General features: G+C 42.8%; 1 protein-coding gene across 1 annotated transcript in view; it reads right to left on the bottom strand.

Moving 5' to 3' along the window:
- Nucleotides 1-16851: 16851 nt before the first annotated feature.
- Nucleotides 16852-20267, bottom strand: part of LOC124720535 (myc-associated zinc finger protein-like) — a 171870-nt gene continuing 168454 nt past the window's right edge. The window contains exon 4 of the mRNA XM_047245889.1: nt 16852-19974. Within this exon, the coding sequence (XP_047101845.1) occupies nt 19615-19974 (360 nt within the window). The 3' untranslated portion in view covers nt 16852-19614. The remainder of the gene's footprint in view (nt 19975-20267) is intronic.

The following is a 20267-nucleotide window of genomic DNA, read 5'->3' as shown; positions in this document are numbered from 1 at the left end:
GTGGACTACGTTTTTGTTGGATTTCTTGTTTATATCAGAACTACTACGAAAATTAATAAGTATTGTAGGTACAGCTTTCAAATTTTTCTCTTTTTCATAGTAATTATGATCATAATATCATATGCAGAAATCCCGTAACATTTTAGCGTATACACTTGTTTTCAAAACGATCTAAATAACGAACTGTGGAATGGTTGGAATCAATAAGAAGAATTACCTATGTAAGTTAGTTCCAATTACCGACTTTAGTCTTTATTACACCCTACTTTTTGTCAAATTTTATTACCTGTGTAGATTTAACCATTAGTATTAAAAGTTAACTTTGACTCGCTATATTATGACTTAACCATGCTCTATAGTGTACTGGATTGAAAGGTTCTCTGTGCTTTTCTTACTCGCATAAATTACGATAGTTATTTTTTTTTCAGATATGTGTACTCCTCTTTTGCTGTTCTTATTTCTTTTCGTTGCCTTAGTTCTTGTCGGTACAATTTGTCGCTAAGTAACTGCTATGGTGCGGCCACTGGCATTGCTTTTTGAAAAGGCCAGTTTTTTTCCATATCGTGACAGATGTGAGTAAATCAGCAAGTTTGCCTTACTGTTGCTCACGATCTAAGAAGACCCCCACGTCGAAACTCACTATTTCTGCTCAACATTTTCGATAAGCAGCTTAGTTGCTGTAGAAGTGATTCACAAAATTACCGTCCAAATTCCTTGACATCGATTTGTTGTAGTATCCTCGAACATATTCTGCGCTCAAACATAATGAGGTATCTTGGACAGAATTACCTCCTCAGTGCCAGCCGGCATAGATTCCGTAAATATCGACAGTGTGAAACCCAACTCACACTTTCCTCATATGACATACCAACAGTTTTGGATCAAGGCAACTATGTAGATGCAATATTTCTTGATTTCCGAAAAGCATTTGACTCGGTATCATACCTACGCTTATTGTCAAAAGAACAATCGTATGGAGGATCAAGTGAAATTTGTGATTGGATGAGGACTTTTTGGTAGGGAGGACGCAATGTGTTATCTTGGATGATGAGTCAGCGCCAGATGTAGAAGTAACTTCGGGTGTACCCAAGGGAAGTGTGTTGGGACCCTTGCTGTTCATGTTGTATGTTAATGGTCTTCACCAGGTTCTCTTCCATCAGAAGGCTGTCGCACTCAGCGACTGGTATATTGACTTGTAAACAATAGATTTCAGCTATCAGTCGTCCTTTTTAAATGTTATTGGCAGATCTAGATTTCAACTAGGAGCAGCCATTCTCAATACACTATTATTTATGCTCAATGCGTGTAATGCCTGTTGGTCTGGCTTCATCCACAGTCCATTGAGAACGGCTAGTTTCTACCTGAAATCTAGATCTGCCAATAAAATTTATAAGGACGACTGATAGCTCAAATCTGTTATTTACATGTTGATGATCTTCGGACAATATTAATAGTAAAATCAGGCCTTTTGCAGACGATGCAGTTATCTATAATGCACTAATGGCTGAAAGAAGCTGCATAAATATTCTGTCAGGTCTTGATAAGGTTTCAAAGTGGTGCAAAGATTGGAAATGTGCTTTAAAAGTTCATACATGTAAAATTGCGCACTTTACAAAAAGAAAAAAAAAACCGAGTGTCCTATGACTATAATATAGTGAGTCACTGACGGAATCGGCCAACTCATACAAATATCTGGGTGTAACACTTTTTAGGGATATGAAATGAAAAGGTTACATATGCTCAGTCATGGGTAAACCAGGTGGTAGACTTCGGTTTATTGGTAGAATAATGGGGAAGTGCAATCAGTCTAGAAAGGAGATTGCTTACAAATCACTTGTGCAAGCCATTCTAGAATATTATCAAGTGTGTGACACGCATACCATGTCGTACATCCATTCTTGGTATCTGCACAGTGAGTGAGAAACCTTAGCTTACCACTTAGTGTGCAAATGGAAAAAAAACATTTGAACTGTCTTCTCAAGCCCAGGATGTCAAATAGATATTCTAAATAAATATCACCCTGGCGCTGTAAGGCAGCTAATATCAGGTTCGGATCGTAACAAAAATCATTAGAAATGCTGCTGTCACGTACCTAGAATGCATGAATTAATAAAAGTGAAAGTTTGGGGTCTATTTGAGAAAGACAACACAGCTATTCCCTTTTTTATTCTAAATATAAGATCTCAATGGTTGCTTTGAGGGGTCAAGTAATAAACAACAATCATGTTCAATTACTTTTGACACTCAACAAGTGGCCGAGCGGTTCTAAGCGCTTCAGTCTGGAACCCTGCAACCACTACGGTCGCAGGTTCGAATCCTGCCTCAGGCATGGATGTGTGTGATGTCCTTAGGTTAGTTAGGTTTAAGTAGTTCTAAGTCCTAGGGGACTGATGACAGATGTTAAGTCCCATAGTGCTCAGAGCCATTTGAACCACTTGAACACTCAATAACAAAATATTTAAGCCTGAACATATTGAAATGACGATTATTAAAATCGTTATCTCTACACATGAAAATTTTTATCACAGGATAGAATGATTATTAAAAAAAACTCATCAGCTCATTTAAATCTATGTTGTTGTAGCTGGTCAATGCACTGCGCTGGTGGAGAATAAGTTTACTTTTTGGACCAATGAAAAGAACTCTCAGATACTCAGTGTGAGGGTAGGTTAGTATCCTAGCTTTTGATATTCAACAGTCAAAGCTACGCAAGTTGGAGTGAGCAAAATCTAGACCCAACATTTACAGTGGACTAATGTGTGATGGTACTTTACCAAGCAGCATCTGCAATGACATTGTCTCCATGCTGGATCTAAAACATTAATTCCCTACTCTGGCCTTGACTGAATTCACTCAGTGGCAACCCTCCTGCATTCCATAGAACGTTAATGTTTCCCTAGTCGAAATAATTGTTATTGCACACTACTCGCCATGGTTTGGAGCGACATGCACAATTCCTTTGCCCGCAAAAATTCCTGCAGGAATAATTAACTACAGCTTTGCTATTTGTCGCCACAATATGAGGTGCATACAAGTTCTAAGGCCTCCGATTTTTTTTCTAATTAACTACTCACTCGAAATCGATGAAACTGGCGTTACTTCTCGACGTAATCGCCCTGCAGACGTACACATTTTTCACAACGCTGACGCCACGATTCCGTGGCAGCGGCGAAGGCTTCTTTAGGAGTCTGTTTTGACCACTGGAAAATCGCTGAGGCAATAGCAGCACGGCTGGTGAATGTCTGGCCACGGAGAGTGTCTTTCATTGTTGGAAAAAGCCAAAAGTCACTAGGAGCCAGGTCAGGTGAGTAGGGAGCACGAGGAATCACTTCAAAGTTGTTATCACGAAGAAACTGTTGCGTAATGTTAGCTCGATGTGCGGGTGCGTTGTCTCGGTGAAACAGCACACGCGCAGCCCTTCCCGGACGTTTTTGTTGCAGTGCAGGAAGGAAGTTGTTCTCCAAAACATTTTCGTAGGGTGCACCTGTTACCGTAGTGCCCTCTGGAACGCAATGGGTAAGGATTACGCCCTCGCTGTGCCAGAACATGGACACCATCATTTTTTCAACACTGGCGGTTACCCGAAATTTTTTTGGTGGCGGTGAATCTGTGTGCTTCCATTGAGCTGACTGGCGCTTTGTTTCTAGATTGAAAAATGGCATCCACGTCTCATCCATCGTCACAACCGACGAAAAGAAAGTCCCATTCGTGCTGTCGTTGCGCGTCAACATTGCTCGGCAACGTGCCACACGGGCAGCCGTGTGGTCGTCCGTCAGCATTCGTGGCACCCACCTGGATGACACTTTTCGCATTTTCAGGTCGTCCTGCAGGATTGTGTGCACAGAACCCACAGAAATGCCAACTCTGGAGGCGATCTGTTCGACAGTCATTTGGCGATCCCCCAAAACAATTCTCTCCACTTTCTCGATCATGTCGTCAGACCGGCTTGTGTGAGCCCGAGGTTGTTTCTGTTTGTTCTCACACGATGTTCTGCCTTCATTAAACTGTCGCACCCACGAACGCACTTTCGACACATCCGTAACTCCACCACCACATGTCTCCTTCAACTGTCAATGAATTTCAGTTGGTTTCACACCACCCAAATTCAGAAAATGAATGATTGCACGCTGTTCAAGTAAGGAAAACGTCGCCATTTTAAGTATTTAAAACAGTGCTCATTCTCGCCGCTGGCGGTAAAGTTCCATCTTCCGTACGGTGCTGCCATCTCTGGGACGTATTGGTAATGAACGCGGCCTCATCTTAAAACAATGCGCATGTTTCTATCTCTTTCCAGTCCGGAGAAGAAAAATCGGAGGCCTTAGAACTTGAGTGCACCTCGTACATGAAGCGTATCATCTTCACTTTGCAGAAAGGAGAGCTCTCAACGTCCTCGCTATTTCCACACCCTTGTGCGGTCCGCCGCGAGACGAGAGAGAGAGAGAAATTTTTAGGTCTCAAAATGCTTTTATATAATCGGGATCTCCCCACAGTGTCGCGTGTGCGTCGCCATGTATGGCTTCAGCCAATCACCGTCTCGCTAGAGGTAAATACATTTTTATTTTTGTTGCTGGGTTGCAGCCTAGCCCTGTTAATGACGTACAACCACTTACCCTCGGTCCCAGCCTTATTTACATTAAAAGGAATAGTGCATTCTTGTGGCCCTACCCTTTTCTGCACTGAAGCTCACCGTTCACTTGCTAAATGGGAGTTTTACGATGTCATTAACCAGCTGCTTGGTTCGTCTCCAAAATATGTTTCACTTTAACTTCTTTGTTCATGTCAGTCCATATTTGTAGAGATTGTTTTGTTAGTTTTTGGTACATGAGATTAACTGCAATTGGTTTTTGCTCTGATATAATTATTATTTTCTGACTGTTGTTACGGATAAAGCTCATGTAAGGTCGGTAAAATCCGGACGCCTTACAACCAGATAGGACAAACAGGGGATATTGAATGTATTCAGAGAAGGGCAGCAAAAATGGTCACAGTTTGTTTAATCTGTGAGAGAGTGTCACAGAGATACTGAAGGAACTGAACCTTTGAAGACATGTGTAAACTATACTGAGGAAGTCTGTTAACAAAGTTCAAGAACCCACTTTAAATGGTGTGACTATGAATATACTACAACCCCTACATGTCGCTCACACAGGGACCGTGAGGACAAGATTGGGATAATTACTGCACGTACAGAGACATTCTGTCTTCCCGCACTCCATACGTGAATGGAACAGGAAGAAAAGCCTAATAACTGGCACAGTGAGACGTACCCTCTGCCAAGCACCTCACGGTGGTTTGCAGAGTATATATGTAGATGTAGAACATGTGGTCAGCAAGAGCAAATTTATCGCAATTTCCTGTCACGCTGCTTATAAATCTTGTAACAAATCTGATCAAGTTTGTGACAGCCTGCATCTTATGATAGACCGATTTTCTAATGCTGATTTTTTCCACTCATTTGCAACCAGTCTGCACATTATAAGGCTGTAAAAGTGGCGGTTTAATGTCTCAATTACTCATTTAGGCTACCCAAGATTAAAGTCGACTGAAAAAATTTATTAATCAGTTTTGTCTGCATTCAAAAGGCGGTATCCCAGAACGGTCGTCTCAGATTCAAATTTTTTTTGCCCCACTGACGAGAGATTATTCTGTTTGTTCAGGTTAAGTTTGTTTCATTTTTGAGGCAAACAAGTTCAAAGACAATAAAGAAGTTTAAAAACATGCTTTGAGTGTTATTACGAGCGAAGAATGTGTGAACTTTAAAAAACTGCGCATTTGAAAATGATGTAAAATCTGTTAAAGCTATTATTAGTTGTCTTCGTTTTTCTTAAATACTAATTTGCTTAGTCTCTGACTTTTAGAAATGTTTTCTGTGCTATTTTTGAATTCACCACAACACTTTTCACCACCCACAAACATGTAATTTTTTTCAGGTGAAAATATCTAGCGTTTTTACGTTTAACAGTTAAAAACGAAGAAAACTGGAAACTAAAATCCATCACATGGCATGGAATGACCTATACATCTCGATAAGCAGATCATTCGCATCTGCTCGGTAACCACTTCTTAGCTTCAGCCTAAATAATTCATTGACTTCAATTCGAAATATGTGTTCGAAAAAAAATTTTTTTTGGAACAACTCGAAATATGTGTTCGAAAAATTTTTCTATTTTTGAAACAACCTAATCTATTTTACGAAATACAACTTCCTTTCACATACTTCTAGGTGCAACCAAATGCTGCGCAAGGCTTCATCATTGTAATAAGAAAACCTTTACTGCAAATACTCCAACAAAGGAAATTAATATTTGCTTCTAAATCCACCCGTCAGCTGATCGAGATGTTGGTTTCAATATTGTGATGTCGTGCACAGTCTATATCAAACATGGTCTATATAAGCAAGTTCGATTTTCTCCCAAATTCCAAAGCTATGAAACACTATTCGGCAGTTTACTTTTATTCCGAACTCACCTGCAACGGTTAAGCCTCCTTTTTTTTCTTTTTTCTTTTTTTTTGTACATGATTATCAACTTTAAGTCACGTGTCAATTGTTGAATGATTTCAGTCGCTCTCAAGGGTTGTTCTACATGATTACTGGAGAGGGAAATCAGTTGCTTTAGTCCATTTCTGATAGCACCGCATAAATTCTGACACAAAACAGTTTCCCTTTGGTTTTGAACAAACTGAAACTTAAAATAAAAACTGACATTAGTGGGGGAAAGGATTCCGGAACCGAATTCAGTGAAATCAAGTGTGCAACAGTCACATTTGAAACCATTATCGCAACTTACGGATGTTTTCCTGGTGCAATTTAGTAATTTTAAGATGGCTGCTATTCCGTTGGTATTACGTGACGCATCATTCCGTACGTTATACCGGCAACTCTCGAATCATGACGTCCGTCGTTGGCAAATAAATACGTAGCACGACGTTTATATAGTTCTCGTTTTAACACAACTTTTAATCGTAAATAACTAACCGTCAAAATTATCGCCGGAAGCACAATTCATACATTTGCGGAGAAATAACAAACGAAGACGCACACGATCTGCAATTTCCGTGGTACAACGTAGTAAAATCTTTGGAATGCACATTCACATGCGCGGAACATTCGTGGACAGTATACACTGTGTGTGTTCACAAAATTTTATAGTCAGATAAATTTGAGAGTGTGAAATTGATGGCATCTGCTGTACAGCTGTTATGTTTGTCAACAACTTTATACAACTACACTCACTTCCAATAATAATAGTAGCAGTAATAATAATAATAATAAGATGCATAACTTGTATGGCAAAAGAACTGTTTTTGTGGAACTTTGTTTTGTACATAATTAAGTACAGTTTAAGGCAACAACGCAATAATGTTTCAGCTTTCACAACTCTCCGTTTCGCATTTTAGTGTAAGTGGGAGTTTTCATGCTTTTCCATTTTTTTCGGACGAATGTAGAAGATCCTCAATAAGTGTATTAGTCTACGAGTTTACTTCCAGGCTGAATATCAGATATTCTTATGTTGCGCCCACGCACAGCTTATGCTAATTACACACGTCCCAGTTAAATGTTCGCTTGTAGCCACACTTATTTAATTTCGTCACTGTCTCAATCAACGGATCTGGTCTTGGAGGCGCTAGTTCCTTTGCAGTTAACTGCTAATTCACTCTTTCATTCCCAGAATGAGATTTTCACTCTGTAGCGGAGTATGCGCTGATGTGAAACTTCCTGGCAGATGAAAACTGTGTGCCGGACCGAGACTCGAACTCAGGATCTGTGCCTTTCGCGGGCAAGTGCTCTACCAACTGAGCTACCCAAGCACGACTCACGCTCCGTCCTCACAGCTTTAATTTCGCAGTACCTAGTCTCCTACCTTCCAAACTTCACAGAAGCTCTCCTGCGAACCTTGCAGAACTAGCACTCCTGGAAGAAAGGATATTGCGGAGACATGGCTTAGCCACAGCCTGGGGGCTGTTTCCAGAATGAGATTTTCACTCTGCAGCGGAGTGTGCGCTGATATGAAACTTCCTGGCAGATTAAAACTGTGTGCCCGACCGAGACTCGAACTCGGGACCTTTGCCTTTCGCGGGCAAGTGCTCTACCTACTGAGCTACCCAAGCACGACTCACGACCCCTCCTCACAGCTTTATTTTTCCCTTAAATTTAAACTAGAATCAACATAGATCACTGTACACTGCACACGAAAGCCTATTCCCGCACACTAAACAACCAAGTCCAAACACAAACTGCCATTTGTGGAAATGAATAAATTGAAGTACTACTGTTTACCCGACATGCTCATTTGACTAGAATACAAATGAGGCGCTAAGGCCTAAAGCACACCGTCGTCGATCCCACATTTAAGTGAATATCAGAGAAACCAGTGATACAGCTTTTCGTGAATTTTCTTATACACAGAGTGGGCCAACAGCACACACACATAAGGCTGACTCAGCATAAGATCAACAGATTTCAGAAACAAGAATAAAAGGTACAGTCTCACAATAGACAGTGATGTACTTCAGGCTCTTATGATTCTCAGCGCCTCAAATGTATTACTGTTATATAAAATTCAAAACTTAATATACACTACTGGCCATTAAAATTGCTACACCACGAAGATGACGTGCTACAGACGCGAGATTTAACCGACAGGAAGAAGATGCTGTGATATGCAAATGATTAGCTTTTCAGAGCATTCACACAAGGTTGCCGCCGGTGGCGACACCTACAACGTGCTGACATGAGGAAAGTTTCCAACCGATTTCTCATACACAAACAGCAGTTGACCGACGTTGCCGGGTGAAACGTTGTTGTGATGCCTCGTGTAAGGAGGAGAAATGCGTACCATCACGTTTCCGACTTTGAGAAAGGTCGGATTGTAGCCTATCGCGATTGCGGTTTATCGAATCGCGACATTGCCGCTCGCGTTGGTCGAGATCCAATGACTGTTAGCAGAATATGGAATCGGTGGGTTCAGGAGGGTAATACGGAACGCCGTGCTGGATCCCAACGGCCTCGTATCACTATCAGTCGAGATGGCAGGCATCTTATCCGCACGGCTGTAACGGATCGTGCAGCCACGTCTCGATCCCTGAGTCAACAGATGGAGACGTTTGCAAGACAACAACCATCTGCACCAACAGTTCGACGACGTTTGCAGCAGCACGGACTGTCAGCTCGGAGACCGTGGCTGCGGTTACCCTTGACGCTGCATCACAGACAGGAGCGCCTGCGACGGTGTACTCGACGACGAACCTGAATGCACGAATGGCAAAACGGCATTTTTTCGGATGAATCCAGGTTCTGTTTGCAGCATCACGATGGTCGCACCCGTGAATGGCGACATCGCGGTGAACGCACATTGGAAGCGTGTATTCGTCATCGCCATACTGGCGTAACACCCCGCGTGATGGTATTGGGTGCCATTGGTTACACGTCTCGGTCACCTCTTGTTCGCACTGACGGCACTTTGAATAGTGGACGTTACATTGCAAATATGTTACGACCTGTGGCTCTACCCTTCATTCGATCGCTGTGAAACCCTACATTTCAGCAGGATAATGCACGTCCGCATGTTACAGGTCCTGTACAGGCCTTTCTGGATACAGAAAATGTTCGACTGCTGCCCTGTCCAGCACATTCTCCAGACCTCTCAGCAATTGGAAACGTCTGGTCAACGGTGGCCGAGCAACTGGCTCGTCACAATACGCCAGTCACTACTCTCGATGAACTGTGGTATCGTGTTGAAGCTGCATGGGCAACTGTACCTGTACACGCCATCCCAGCTCTGTTTGACTCAATGCCCAGGCGTATCGAGGCCGTTATTACGGCCAGAGGTGGTTGTTCTGGGTACTGATTTCTCAGGATCCATGCACCCAAATTGCGTCAAAATGTAATCACACGTCAGTTCTAGTATAATATATTTGTCCAATGAATACCCGTTTATCATCTGCATTTCTTCTTGGTGTAGCAATTTTAATGGCCAGTAGTGTACTACAACCCATTCAGGAATCCACAAAATAGGTTTTTGTGTCAGATTAACTATAGCATATAATGACGCAGTAAGTGTATTGGTATAAAAGAATAAGTGTGCCACAGTGTGCTGCCATCTGGAGGCACTGCCGTTAACTTGTAGTCGATTGGTAAGGGCTAGTGAACCGTGCATGTTGTTTATCAAATGGCAACTATGTCATGAGAGTTGCGCATGCGCAAAAGCTGCTTAAAACGTGCACATCTGGCGGTGTGCTCGCAACCCTTGATGCCGAGTTCGACGGAGCCTAGAGGGGCAGTAACGCCACAGATTAAAGTGCCGTATCTTTCAGATTGTAACATCTGTCCTACATTTGTTGTTGTTGTGGTCTTCAGTCCTGAGACTGGTTTGATGCAGCTCTCCATGCTACTCTATCCTGTGCAAGCTTCTTCATCTCCCAGTAACTACTGCAGCCTACATCCTTCTGAATCTGCTTAGTGTATTCATCTCTTGGTCTCCCTCTACGATTTTTACCCTCCACGCTGCCCTCCAATACTAAATTGGTGATCCCTTGATGCCTCAGAACATGTCCTACCAACCGATCCCTTCTTCTAATCAAGTTGTGCCACAAACTCCTCCCCTATTCTATTCAATACCTCCTCATTAGTTATGTGATCTACCCATCTAATCTTCAGCAGTCTTCTGTAGCACCACATTTCGAAAGCTTCTATTCTCTTCTTGTCCAAACTATTTATCGTCCATGCTTCACTTCCATACATGGCTACAATCCATACAAATACTTTCAGAAACGACTTCCTGACACTTAAATCTATACTCGATGTTAACACATTTTTCTTCTTCAGAAACGCTTTCCTTCCCATTGCCAGTCTACATTTTATATCCTCTCTACTTCGCCCATCATCAGTTATTTTGCTCCCTAAATAGCAAAACTCATTTACTACTTTAAATGTCTCATTTTCTAATCTAATTCCCTCAGCATCACCCGACTTAATTCGTCTACATTCCATTATCCTCGTTTTGCTTTTGTTGGTGTTCATCTTATATCCTCCTTTCAAGACATTATCCATTCCGTTCAACTGCTCTTCCAAGTCCTTTGCTGCCTTTGACAGAATTACAATGTTATCGGCTAACGTCAAAGTTTTTATTTCTTCTTCATGGATTTTAATTCCTACTGCGAACTTTTCTTTTGTTTCCTTTACTGCTTGCTCAGTATACAGATTGAATAACATCGGGATAAGCTGCAACCCCGTCTCACTCCCTTCCGAACCACTGCTTCCCTTTCATGTCCCTCGACTCTTATAGCTGCGACCTGGTCTCTGTACAAATTGTAAATAACCTTTCGCTTCCTGTATTTTACCCCTGCCACCTTCAGAATTTGAAAGAGTATTCCAGTCAACATTGTCAAAAGCTTTCTCTAAGTCTACAAATGCTAGAAACGTAGGTTTGCCTTTCCTTAATCTAGCTTCTAATATCAGTTGTAGGGTTAGTATTCCCTCACGTGTTCCATCATTTCTACGGAATCCAAACTGATCTTCCCCGAGGTCGGCTTCTACCAGTTTTTCCATTCGTCTATAAAGAATTCGCGTTAGTATTTTGCAGGTGTGACTTATTAAACTGATAGTTCGGCAATTTTCACATCTGTCAACACCTGCTTTCTTTGGGATTGGAATTGTTATATTCTTTTTGAAGTCTGAGGCAATTTCGCCTATCTCATACATCTTGCTTACCAGATGGTAGAGTTTTGTCAGGACTGGCTCTCCCAAGGCTATCAGTAGCTCTAATTGAATGTTGTCTACTCTCGGGGCCTTGTTTCGACTTAGGTAAAAGAGTACAACGTCGATATGTATGATTAGATTTTTGGCTATGGATGTTATGTTGTGAAGTCCCAGATGATGTTTCAAGTAATACGGCGTACATGGTAAAATGTGGGATTTGTGCACGTACTGAGAATGAACATTACATCTCTGAGTTCTGCAAGTAAATGAATGCAAAACGAATCACCTCTATGATTTAAACAAACAATTTACAGAAATTTTGTTAAAAAGTTTTCAATAACCAAGATGGCGTAAGTTAGTCTTTATTGCTGACAATTGGTTTCCACAGTTGCAGTTGTCCTCATGAGTTCTTCAAAAAAATTGTTGTAAAACACGCTTTGTTATGAAATAAAACCATTTACAGTTAAAAAGCACCTTGTCCACGTGGGTATGTTCACGTATGTAGTACCTACTCCCTGAAGCTTGATAATTCTTAAAGTGCAGAATGTGCAGCGAATACACATTTGTACAGCTGTTTGCATTTGCGTGACATGTTACAAACATCCCGAATCGAACTTAGCCGAAGTATACGGTTCAAGGGACCTGCGAGTCCTATGTACGTGAAAATTCAGTCAAACAGAAATCTCATAATTGTCTTCTGTGAATATAAAATATGTTTTCGCAAATTTAAATAACTATCTGAATTTTTATCACCCCGTTTGGTACTTCCTGACAACTCCACATTGACCTCGAAGTGTAACTTTCTCTTGATACTTATTTTCGCCGGTAAGTTTTTTAAAATTCTGTTAATAGAATACTTACTGCCAGATATTTAATTTTATTCATATTTTGCAGCTTCAAACGTGAGTGTACTCAATACACTCGAGGCATGAATTTAAAAAAAAACAAAAAAAAAACGCCTTCAGTCACAATTTTTCGTGTTTTGTTCAGTAAACGATGCATTTCGGACCTGATGGGTCCATCTTCAGGTGTAATTCGTCTTAATACATGCTTTATTTGTTCTCTCGAATGAGATGAAATGCATATTCCTGTCACGAAAGGGTTTGATGTTATGTTACGAATTTCGTACGTCAGACGCGGAAAATATGTGCGAAATTGTGGAAAAGATGAATAGTGTAAACTTACCAAATAATCCAAGAAAAGCGTTTTTAACGTTTTAGTAACAGCATAAGTTTTTTCCTCCATCGTTTTCAAGCATATCACTTCATTCAAGAGGCACATTCGCAAACACAGGTTTGTAAACACTTCTCAAATGTTTTTTTGTATATGGTGTGGTCAAAGATGCATTTTTCGTAGTGCTAAAGATATAATTATTAAACAATTGATATAAGCAGGAAACAATTGACATATGCAGGAAATAACCTGCGAACAGATCTTTAAAATTACTGAAATAGCTGCGGTTTGCGAATCTGTGCGTTCTCGCTTCCCGCGCCCGGTTTATTCCCGGCGGGGTCAGGGATTTTCTCTGCCTCGTGATGGCTGGGTGTTGTGTGATGTCCTCAGGTTAGTTAGGTTTAAGTAGTTCTAAGTTCTAGGGGACTGATGACCTCAGATGTTAAGTCCCATAGTGCTCAGAGCCATTTTTTTTGCGAAATCTGTTTGTTGATCTAACATCGATTCTGGTTTTTTCGATTTTGTGGAGGTATATCTCCAGTTGTTCTAACAGATTTAGGGTAGTACCATTGACTTCATTATGTAATACTACCAAATTGTTTTCTAAATTGTTGATGAGGTGTTTCGTTTTCAACATATGTTGTGCAGTGACTGATTTTTCAATGTGGTTGAGCCTGAGGGCATTTACGTGTTCTTGAAAACGGGTTTTGAAGTTTCTGCCTTTTTTCCCTACACAGTAGGCAGGACAACTGGGGCATGATACACTCCACTGTTGTTGCATGTTTGCGTATTTATTTTATGTTATCGATGAGTAAGTTTCCTAATTTATTATTAGTTAAGAATGAAACTGTTACATTTGTTTTTTGAAAAGGTTAGCTATTTTTTGTGATATGGGGCCCAGGTATGGGATACTGGCGAATATTTTCTCTCCTTTCATAGTGTTGCGATTCGTTGTCTTCCTTTTGTGTATTTGTCTGTCTAAACTGTCAATTGTTTTTGCAGTGTAGGCATTTCTTATGGCAATGCTCTTTATGGTATCTATCTCATTCTTGAGGGTGTTTTCTTCTACATCAAGAGAGTGTAGTCTGTGTTGCGCGGACCTGAATGCAGCGTGTTTCTGGGTGGTGGGATCGGATGATGAGTTGTCCAGTGTTACGTCTGTGTCTGTTGGTTCAAATGGCTCTGAGCACTATGGGACTTAACATCTGTTCATCAGTCCCCTAGAACTTAGAACTACGTAAACCTAACTAACCTAAGGACATCACACACATCCATGTCCGAGGCTGGATTCGAACCTAAGACCGTAGCCGTCGCGCGGTTCCAGACTGAAGCGCCTAGAACCGCTCGGCCACACCGGCCGGCCTGTGTGTGTTTGTTTTCTGTGTATGCTGAACTTATGTTTTTGTTGATGGTTGGTGATTTTAAGATCCAGGAAATTTATGCTTTTGTTGTCCTCACGTTCTATTGTGAATTTTATGTTTTTGTGGAAAGAATTGAATACTGCTAGTAGTTCTTCGATCTCATCTTTTGTTCCATGAAACAAAAGCAAGGTATCATCAGCTTATCTCTAGTAATGTGTTATTTTACTTTTGAATCTATTGCTTTCATTAAACACTTACTTTCCAGATGATTGAGAAATACGTCTGCAAGAAAACTTGATATGATACTGCCCATAGCAAGACCCTCATTCTGTTGGTAAAATTTCCCACTGAATGTAGGGTAATTGTGAAACAATACTAGGTCCTTGACTTCTGACATTCTGCAGTTGACAATTTTTTATATTTTATGTTCGAGGATGGCGATTGCATCTTTCAAAACGATCGAGCACCTGTTGATAATGCACAGCCTGTTGCAGAGTGGTTACACGACAGTAACATCTCTGTAACGGACTGGCCTGCACAGAGTCCTGACCTGAATCCTAAAGAACACCTTTGGGATGTTTTGGAACGCCGACTTCGTGCCAGGCCTCGCCGACCGACATCGATACCTCTCCTCAGTGCAGCACTCCGTGAAGAATGGGCTGCCATTCTCCAAGAAACCTTCCAGCACCTGACTGAACGTATGCCTGTGAGAGTGGAAGCTGTCATCGAGGCTAAGGGTGGGCCAACACCATACTGAATTCCAGCATTACCGATGGAGGGCGCCACGAATTTGTAAATCATTTTCAGCCAGGTGTCCGGACACTTTTGGTCACATAATATATATTTATTTACAATTTGTACAGAAACCAGATGGCAGTTATAAGAGTTGAGGGACATGAAAGGGAAGCAGTGGTTGGGAAGGGAGTAAGACAGGGTTGTAGCCTCTCCCCGATGTTATTCAATCTGTATATTGAGCAAGCAGTAAAGGAAACAAAAGAAAAATTCGGAGTAGGTATTAAAATCCATGGAGAAGAAATAAAAACTTTGAGGTTCGCCGATGACATTGTAATTCTGTCAGAGACAGCAAAGGGCAGTTGAATGGAATGGACAGTGTCTTGATAGGAGGGTATAAGATGAACATCAACAAAAGCAAAACGAGGATAATGGAATGTAGTCAAATTAAATCGGGTGATGCTGAGGGAATTAGATTAGGAAATGAGACACTTAAAGTAGTAAAGGAGTTTTGCTATTTGGGGAGCAAAATAACTGATGATGGTCGAAGTAGAGAGGGTATAAAATGTAGACTGGCAATGGCAAGGAAAGCGTTTCTGAAGAAGAGAAATTTGTTAACATCGAGTATAGATTTAAGTGTCAGGAAGTCGTTTCCGAAAGTATTTGTATGGAGTGTAGCCACGTATGGAAGTGAAACATGGACGATAAATAGTTTGGACAAGAAGAGAATAGAAGCTTTCGAAATGTGGTGCTACAGCAGAATGCTGAAGATTAGATGGGTAGATCACATAACTAATGGGGAGGTATTGAATAGGATTGGGGTGAAGAGAAGTTTGTGGCACAAGTTGACCAGAAGATGGGATTGGTTGGTAGGACATGTTCTGAGGCACCAAGGGATCACCAATTTGGTATTGGAGGGCAGCGTGGAGGGTAAAAATCGTAGATGGAGACCAAGAGATCAATACACTAAGCAGATTCAGAAGGATGTAGGTTGCAGTAGGTACTGGGAGATGAAGAAGCTTGCACAGGATAGAGTAGCATGGAGAGCTGCATCAAACCAGTCTCAGGACTGAAGACCACAACAACAACAACAATATATATTTGTCTTCCAGCTATCTGTCACCGCATCTTTTCTCTTGCAGTATTGCCAAATGACATGTATTCAGTATTTACCACGTTTTTTCTTATGACGAATCTGTCTTGTAATATGTGAAATAATGGGTATGCCACATTTTTACCTTTTTGCATTACAGTAGGAGGGAGATGGCTGTGTGACAAAACACATAATTAGAAGAAATAAAGTGTGACCTAGACAGAAAAAGTTTGTGCATAAATGTGTGAAATTACATTTCACTTCATCTTCTTCTACACACTTAATTTTCTTTTTGTGAGTGAGTGTAAATTGAGTGAAGTTTGGTACCTTGTGGTAGTAGTCCCACATCTTGGGCCTCATGTTATGCCTGCCGACCTGGATATTGGCCCAGCCAGAAAAGTGCAGTTCAAAGGGGTATTTAAGGACCAACTGGGAATCACAGAATTCCTAGATGGAGTATTTTTCATTCAAGAAAATGGTACTCTGTGGTATTAGTCCCACACTTTGGGCCTCATGTTGTGCTTATTGCCTTGGGGACTGGACAAGAATCAAAACTGCAGCTGAGAGGGAAATATAAGAACAAATGGGACCAACATCCATCTGCCTTCTTCAAATCTTATGAAGTACAACGTACCTACATTTCATCTAGATAAGCTGTTCTCAGTGGTAATAGCCCCACATTTAGTTCTTCACTTTGCATCCATCAGCCTGAAATTTTCACCTGTAAATAAAAATGGAGTGAGGATGGGAACCTGTGGTGTAGGAGAAGTTACGCTGTAGGGGAAAAGGCAAACTTTTTCAGAGGTTTATACAAGTTACTTTATTGACAGAACAGGCTGTAGTGGAATTACAGAACAAACTTGAACATGACTGTAAGTTTAAGTGGCAAGTGACTGTTCAGAGGTGGCAGTAACCTGCCGTCAGCCTTATTTGCAACTAACTATACACATAAGATTCATTTCCTGCCATCCAGTTAATGATGAAAGTTTATTGTACTGGTAGATATGAGAGAGTTCGTACTGTCCATTGCAGTAGGATCTGCTGCTGTTTGTGGTTTTATTGCACTTTTCCGAGAGTGGAGCCCAGTCCAGGTGGATCCGTAAGTTCGGCACTAGCGCGTACTCCCGCGAACTGCCCTGGAGAAGGGTTGCTCGGTGGTGTTCAGTCTCTGCTCACAGTGACGTACCCGGACCTCTGAGGGGAGGGGAGGGGAGGGGGGGAGGAGAATGCACAGTAGCAACAACTTTGGTGTTCACAAAAATGGAGTCACCGTCATTTCACCAGGTGCCACCAACTGTCGTCAACACCATCACACTCAACTCAAACATTGCTAAATGGAAATTTTTATTGTATTCCTACTCTGCTAGAATGCACCAAGACACCGCAAAAATACCCTTTGACATCCCCAATGGAAGGCAGGAACTTGTGATAGGTTCACAGAACGTAAAGCCAGGGTTGAGAAATGCGGTGTGTTGATGTGAATCTCACTTAGTTGCTGAGCTAGTGTAGCTAAGAATATACAGCAAGTATGTTGGTAGCTTTTTCAAGACGTGACCTTTTTGGCACCAGAAATATTTGGGCATCGTAGGGTTTTCTGAACAGATGATCATCCAGCTATGATTAAGGCACAGAGATCTCCTGTAGCAAGGATCAGACTAACGCTCCTGAACTTGCAACACAAGACTGTAAGAAGGCAGACAAGTAAATCAGACATATTTCATCCTGAGAGTCAACTTTGGTTACCCTGCTCTGTTGGCTATTTGAGACACAGGATGTCTAAGTTTATTTGAAGGGAGAGCTGTCCAATGTCTACTAGGTTGTCAGTTATGGTGTCTTTGGACGAATCCCCATTGTTTCTTCCCCAGTGAAGGTGGATCTGTATATTGAATAGAGCTTGGCATCATCTACTGACATTTTGAGAAAGTGGCAGGCAGATGGTACAGAAATGAGGGGATAGCTGTTGAAAGTAAAGATAAAATGCTAATGTCTTCCTATGGGTATTTGCTGGTGCAGGAGTGAAGTGGAGTGGTAAAGGAATGGCTGTTCAGAACTCGTTGGAAAGGGACAACTCTGGCGTCTTCCTATTGGAATGAGAACTCATTCAGTGTGAAGGGAATATTTAATGAAAGTTGGTTGTACTTCACTCGTGAAAAGAGAGTGTTGTTTTCCTAGCACAACCTACTGAGGGTTTGTTGAAACATGTGGCGTGTAGCAGAGTGGAAAGTGAATGGCTCATAGTAGTGATACATGATGTAAGATTGTAACATATAAACAGCACAAAATAGTGCCGTCTTGGAGATCTAGTTACAATGTTAAGGAAATTACGTTTGATGGATTGCTCTCTTTCATCAGTGCAGGGCAAATGCTATTATGTCCCCAGTGGAATCTGAAGAACAAAGAACTACCAACGGGGGAGGAATGCATTTGCAAAGTAATAGTTGAGTTTTCGTGATGCTTTTTAGGGAGCCTATTGGTACTTTGGTAAACTACAAGTGTGGGAGTGGCACAGTGGTAAGTGAGTGTCTACTGGAATGACTTGGGAATGTGTGGCTTTGTTTTTGTAGCAATCTGTTGAGGTACTACCGACTGGAAGAAGATAAAGTGTGATGGCGATGGACATTTATGCTTGGGTTTAGAAACTGTCTGATGTGTTTTTAGAGCCATCTGCTGTAATTTAGAACTGAGGACATGAAAGGTTTTTAATGGCAAGGGGGATGGGTGTTCAAAGTTGGTCGATTTTGGCTAGTGGGCAGTGGATTTTTAGAGTGGATTTTCGGTGTTTTTGGGAACTTAACACAGGAGTGACGCAGTGGCGAGTGGATACATGTCGCGAGGTGGCTAGGCTTGGGGAAATGGCTTTAGTGTTGTCCTAGTGTGACTTTGAGGAACTGCCAACTGGAGAGAGGTACATTGGGTCGGTTGTCAACATTTATTCTTGAGTGTAGAGGACGTCTGGTACCTATTTAGCTCTGTCTACTGGGATTTTGGAGAAGTATATGCAAGTTAAGAATGGCAGGGAGGGTGGAGGAAGGAGGGAGGATGAGGAACTGATGGTGGGTCCACTGTGGGACGAGTAATGTTAATGTCTTCCTAGCGAGGTCTGGTGGTGTGTTGGGGAAGTACAAATGTGTCAGCTTCTAGCAAGCTGGCTCGACTTGGGAAAGATTATTTAGTGTTACCCTAGAGGCACTCTAAGGACTGCCAACTGGAAAGGGACCCCACAGGTTGGGGTTGGCATTCAAAGCTGTCTGTAGTTCGGTAATGGGCGAATATTGCTGGTGACTTCCTAGCGCTGCCTAGCGGCGGTTTGGGGAACTACCCTCAGTAGGGTTAGCGGCACTGCTGCCAGTCTGGGTACGTCACTCAGTGGTCGCTGTGAGGTGGTGACGGAGGGGTGGCCGGCGCGCGGGCTCCCGGCCAGAGGTCGGGGTACTCCGCGTGCCGGCCAGCCTCCTCTGGGGGCTCCGGGTCGCTAGAGGGCAGCGGGTTGTGGGTCGGCTGTCTTTGGGAGCAGAAATAAATACCGTCGTGGGCGTGGGCGAGCGGCGGCCGGACTCTCACTGGCGGCGGCCGCGGAACGCCTTGCCGGACCTGGCGGGGGCGGCGGGGGCGGGCTGCTCGTCCGCCTGCTGCTCGGAGGCGTCCAGGTCCGCGGCGGCGGAGGAGGCTGCGCCGCGCCGGCCGGAGAAGCGGCTCCTGCCGCCCCCGGAGGCGGAGGGCGGCGGCTGCACGACGGCGGCGTCGCTGCTGGAGCCGGCGGCGGCGCGCGCCCCGCCCCCGTTGAACCGCCCCCGCCGGCTGCCGCCGCCGGAGGCCTGCGTGCTGCGGCTCTTGCTCGCCGTCACCTCCGCCGACGCCTCCGTGGTGGTGGTCGTGCTGCGGCCCGCCGACCCGCCGTGGTGGCCACCCGAGGACACCTGCGGGCACCGCGTCGAGGGTTCTCACTAGGCTCCACTGTGCAGACTTTATTGCTCACTAGTAAGATGTGTGTGTGTGTGTGTGCATATTGTGTGTATTGAACCGGGGACCTAGAAACGATGGAGGGTCTTTGTCTCGCTCTAGCCCTCAGTGTTTCACAACCCCACAACAGGCCACAGCATTCCACCCACTCCACACTGAACCCATGGTTACTGCATGGTTTGGCCCCCAGTGGAATCCCCCCTCCCCCTGGGAACGTCTACCAGATGAGTGTAACCACAAATGATTGCGG

This window comes from Schistocerca piceifrons, chromosome 11 (genome assembly GCF_021461385.2).
Source record: "Schistocerca piceifrons isolate TAMUIC-IGC-003096 chromosome 11, iqSchPice1.1, whole genome shotgun sequence".
NCBI classification, from domain to species: Eukaryota; Metazoa; Arthropoda; class Insecta; order Orthoptera; family Acrididae; genus Schistocerca; species Schistocerca piceifrons.
The sequence above is the reverse complement of the archived record's forward strand: the minus strand, read 5'-3'. Positions and strand labels throughout refer to the sequence as shown.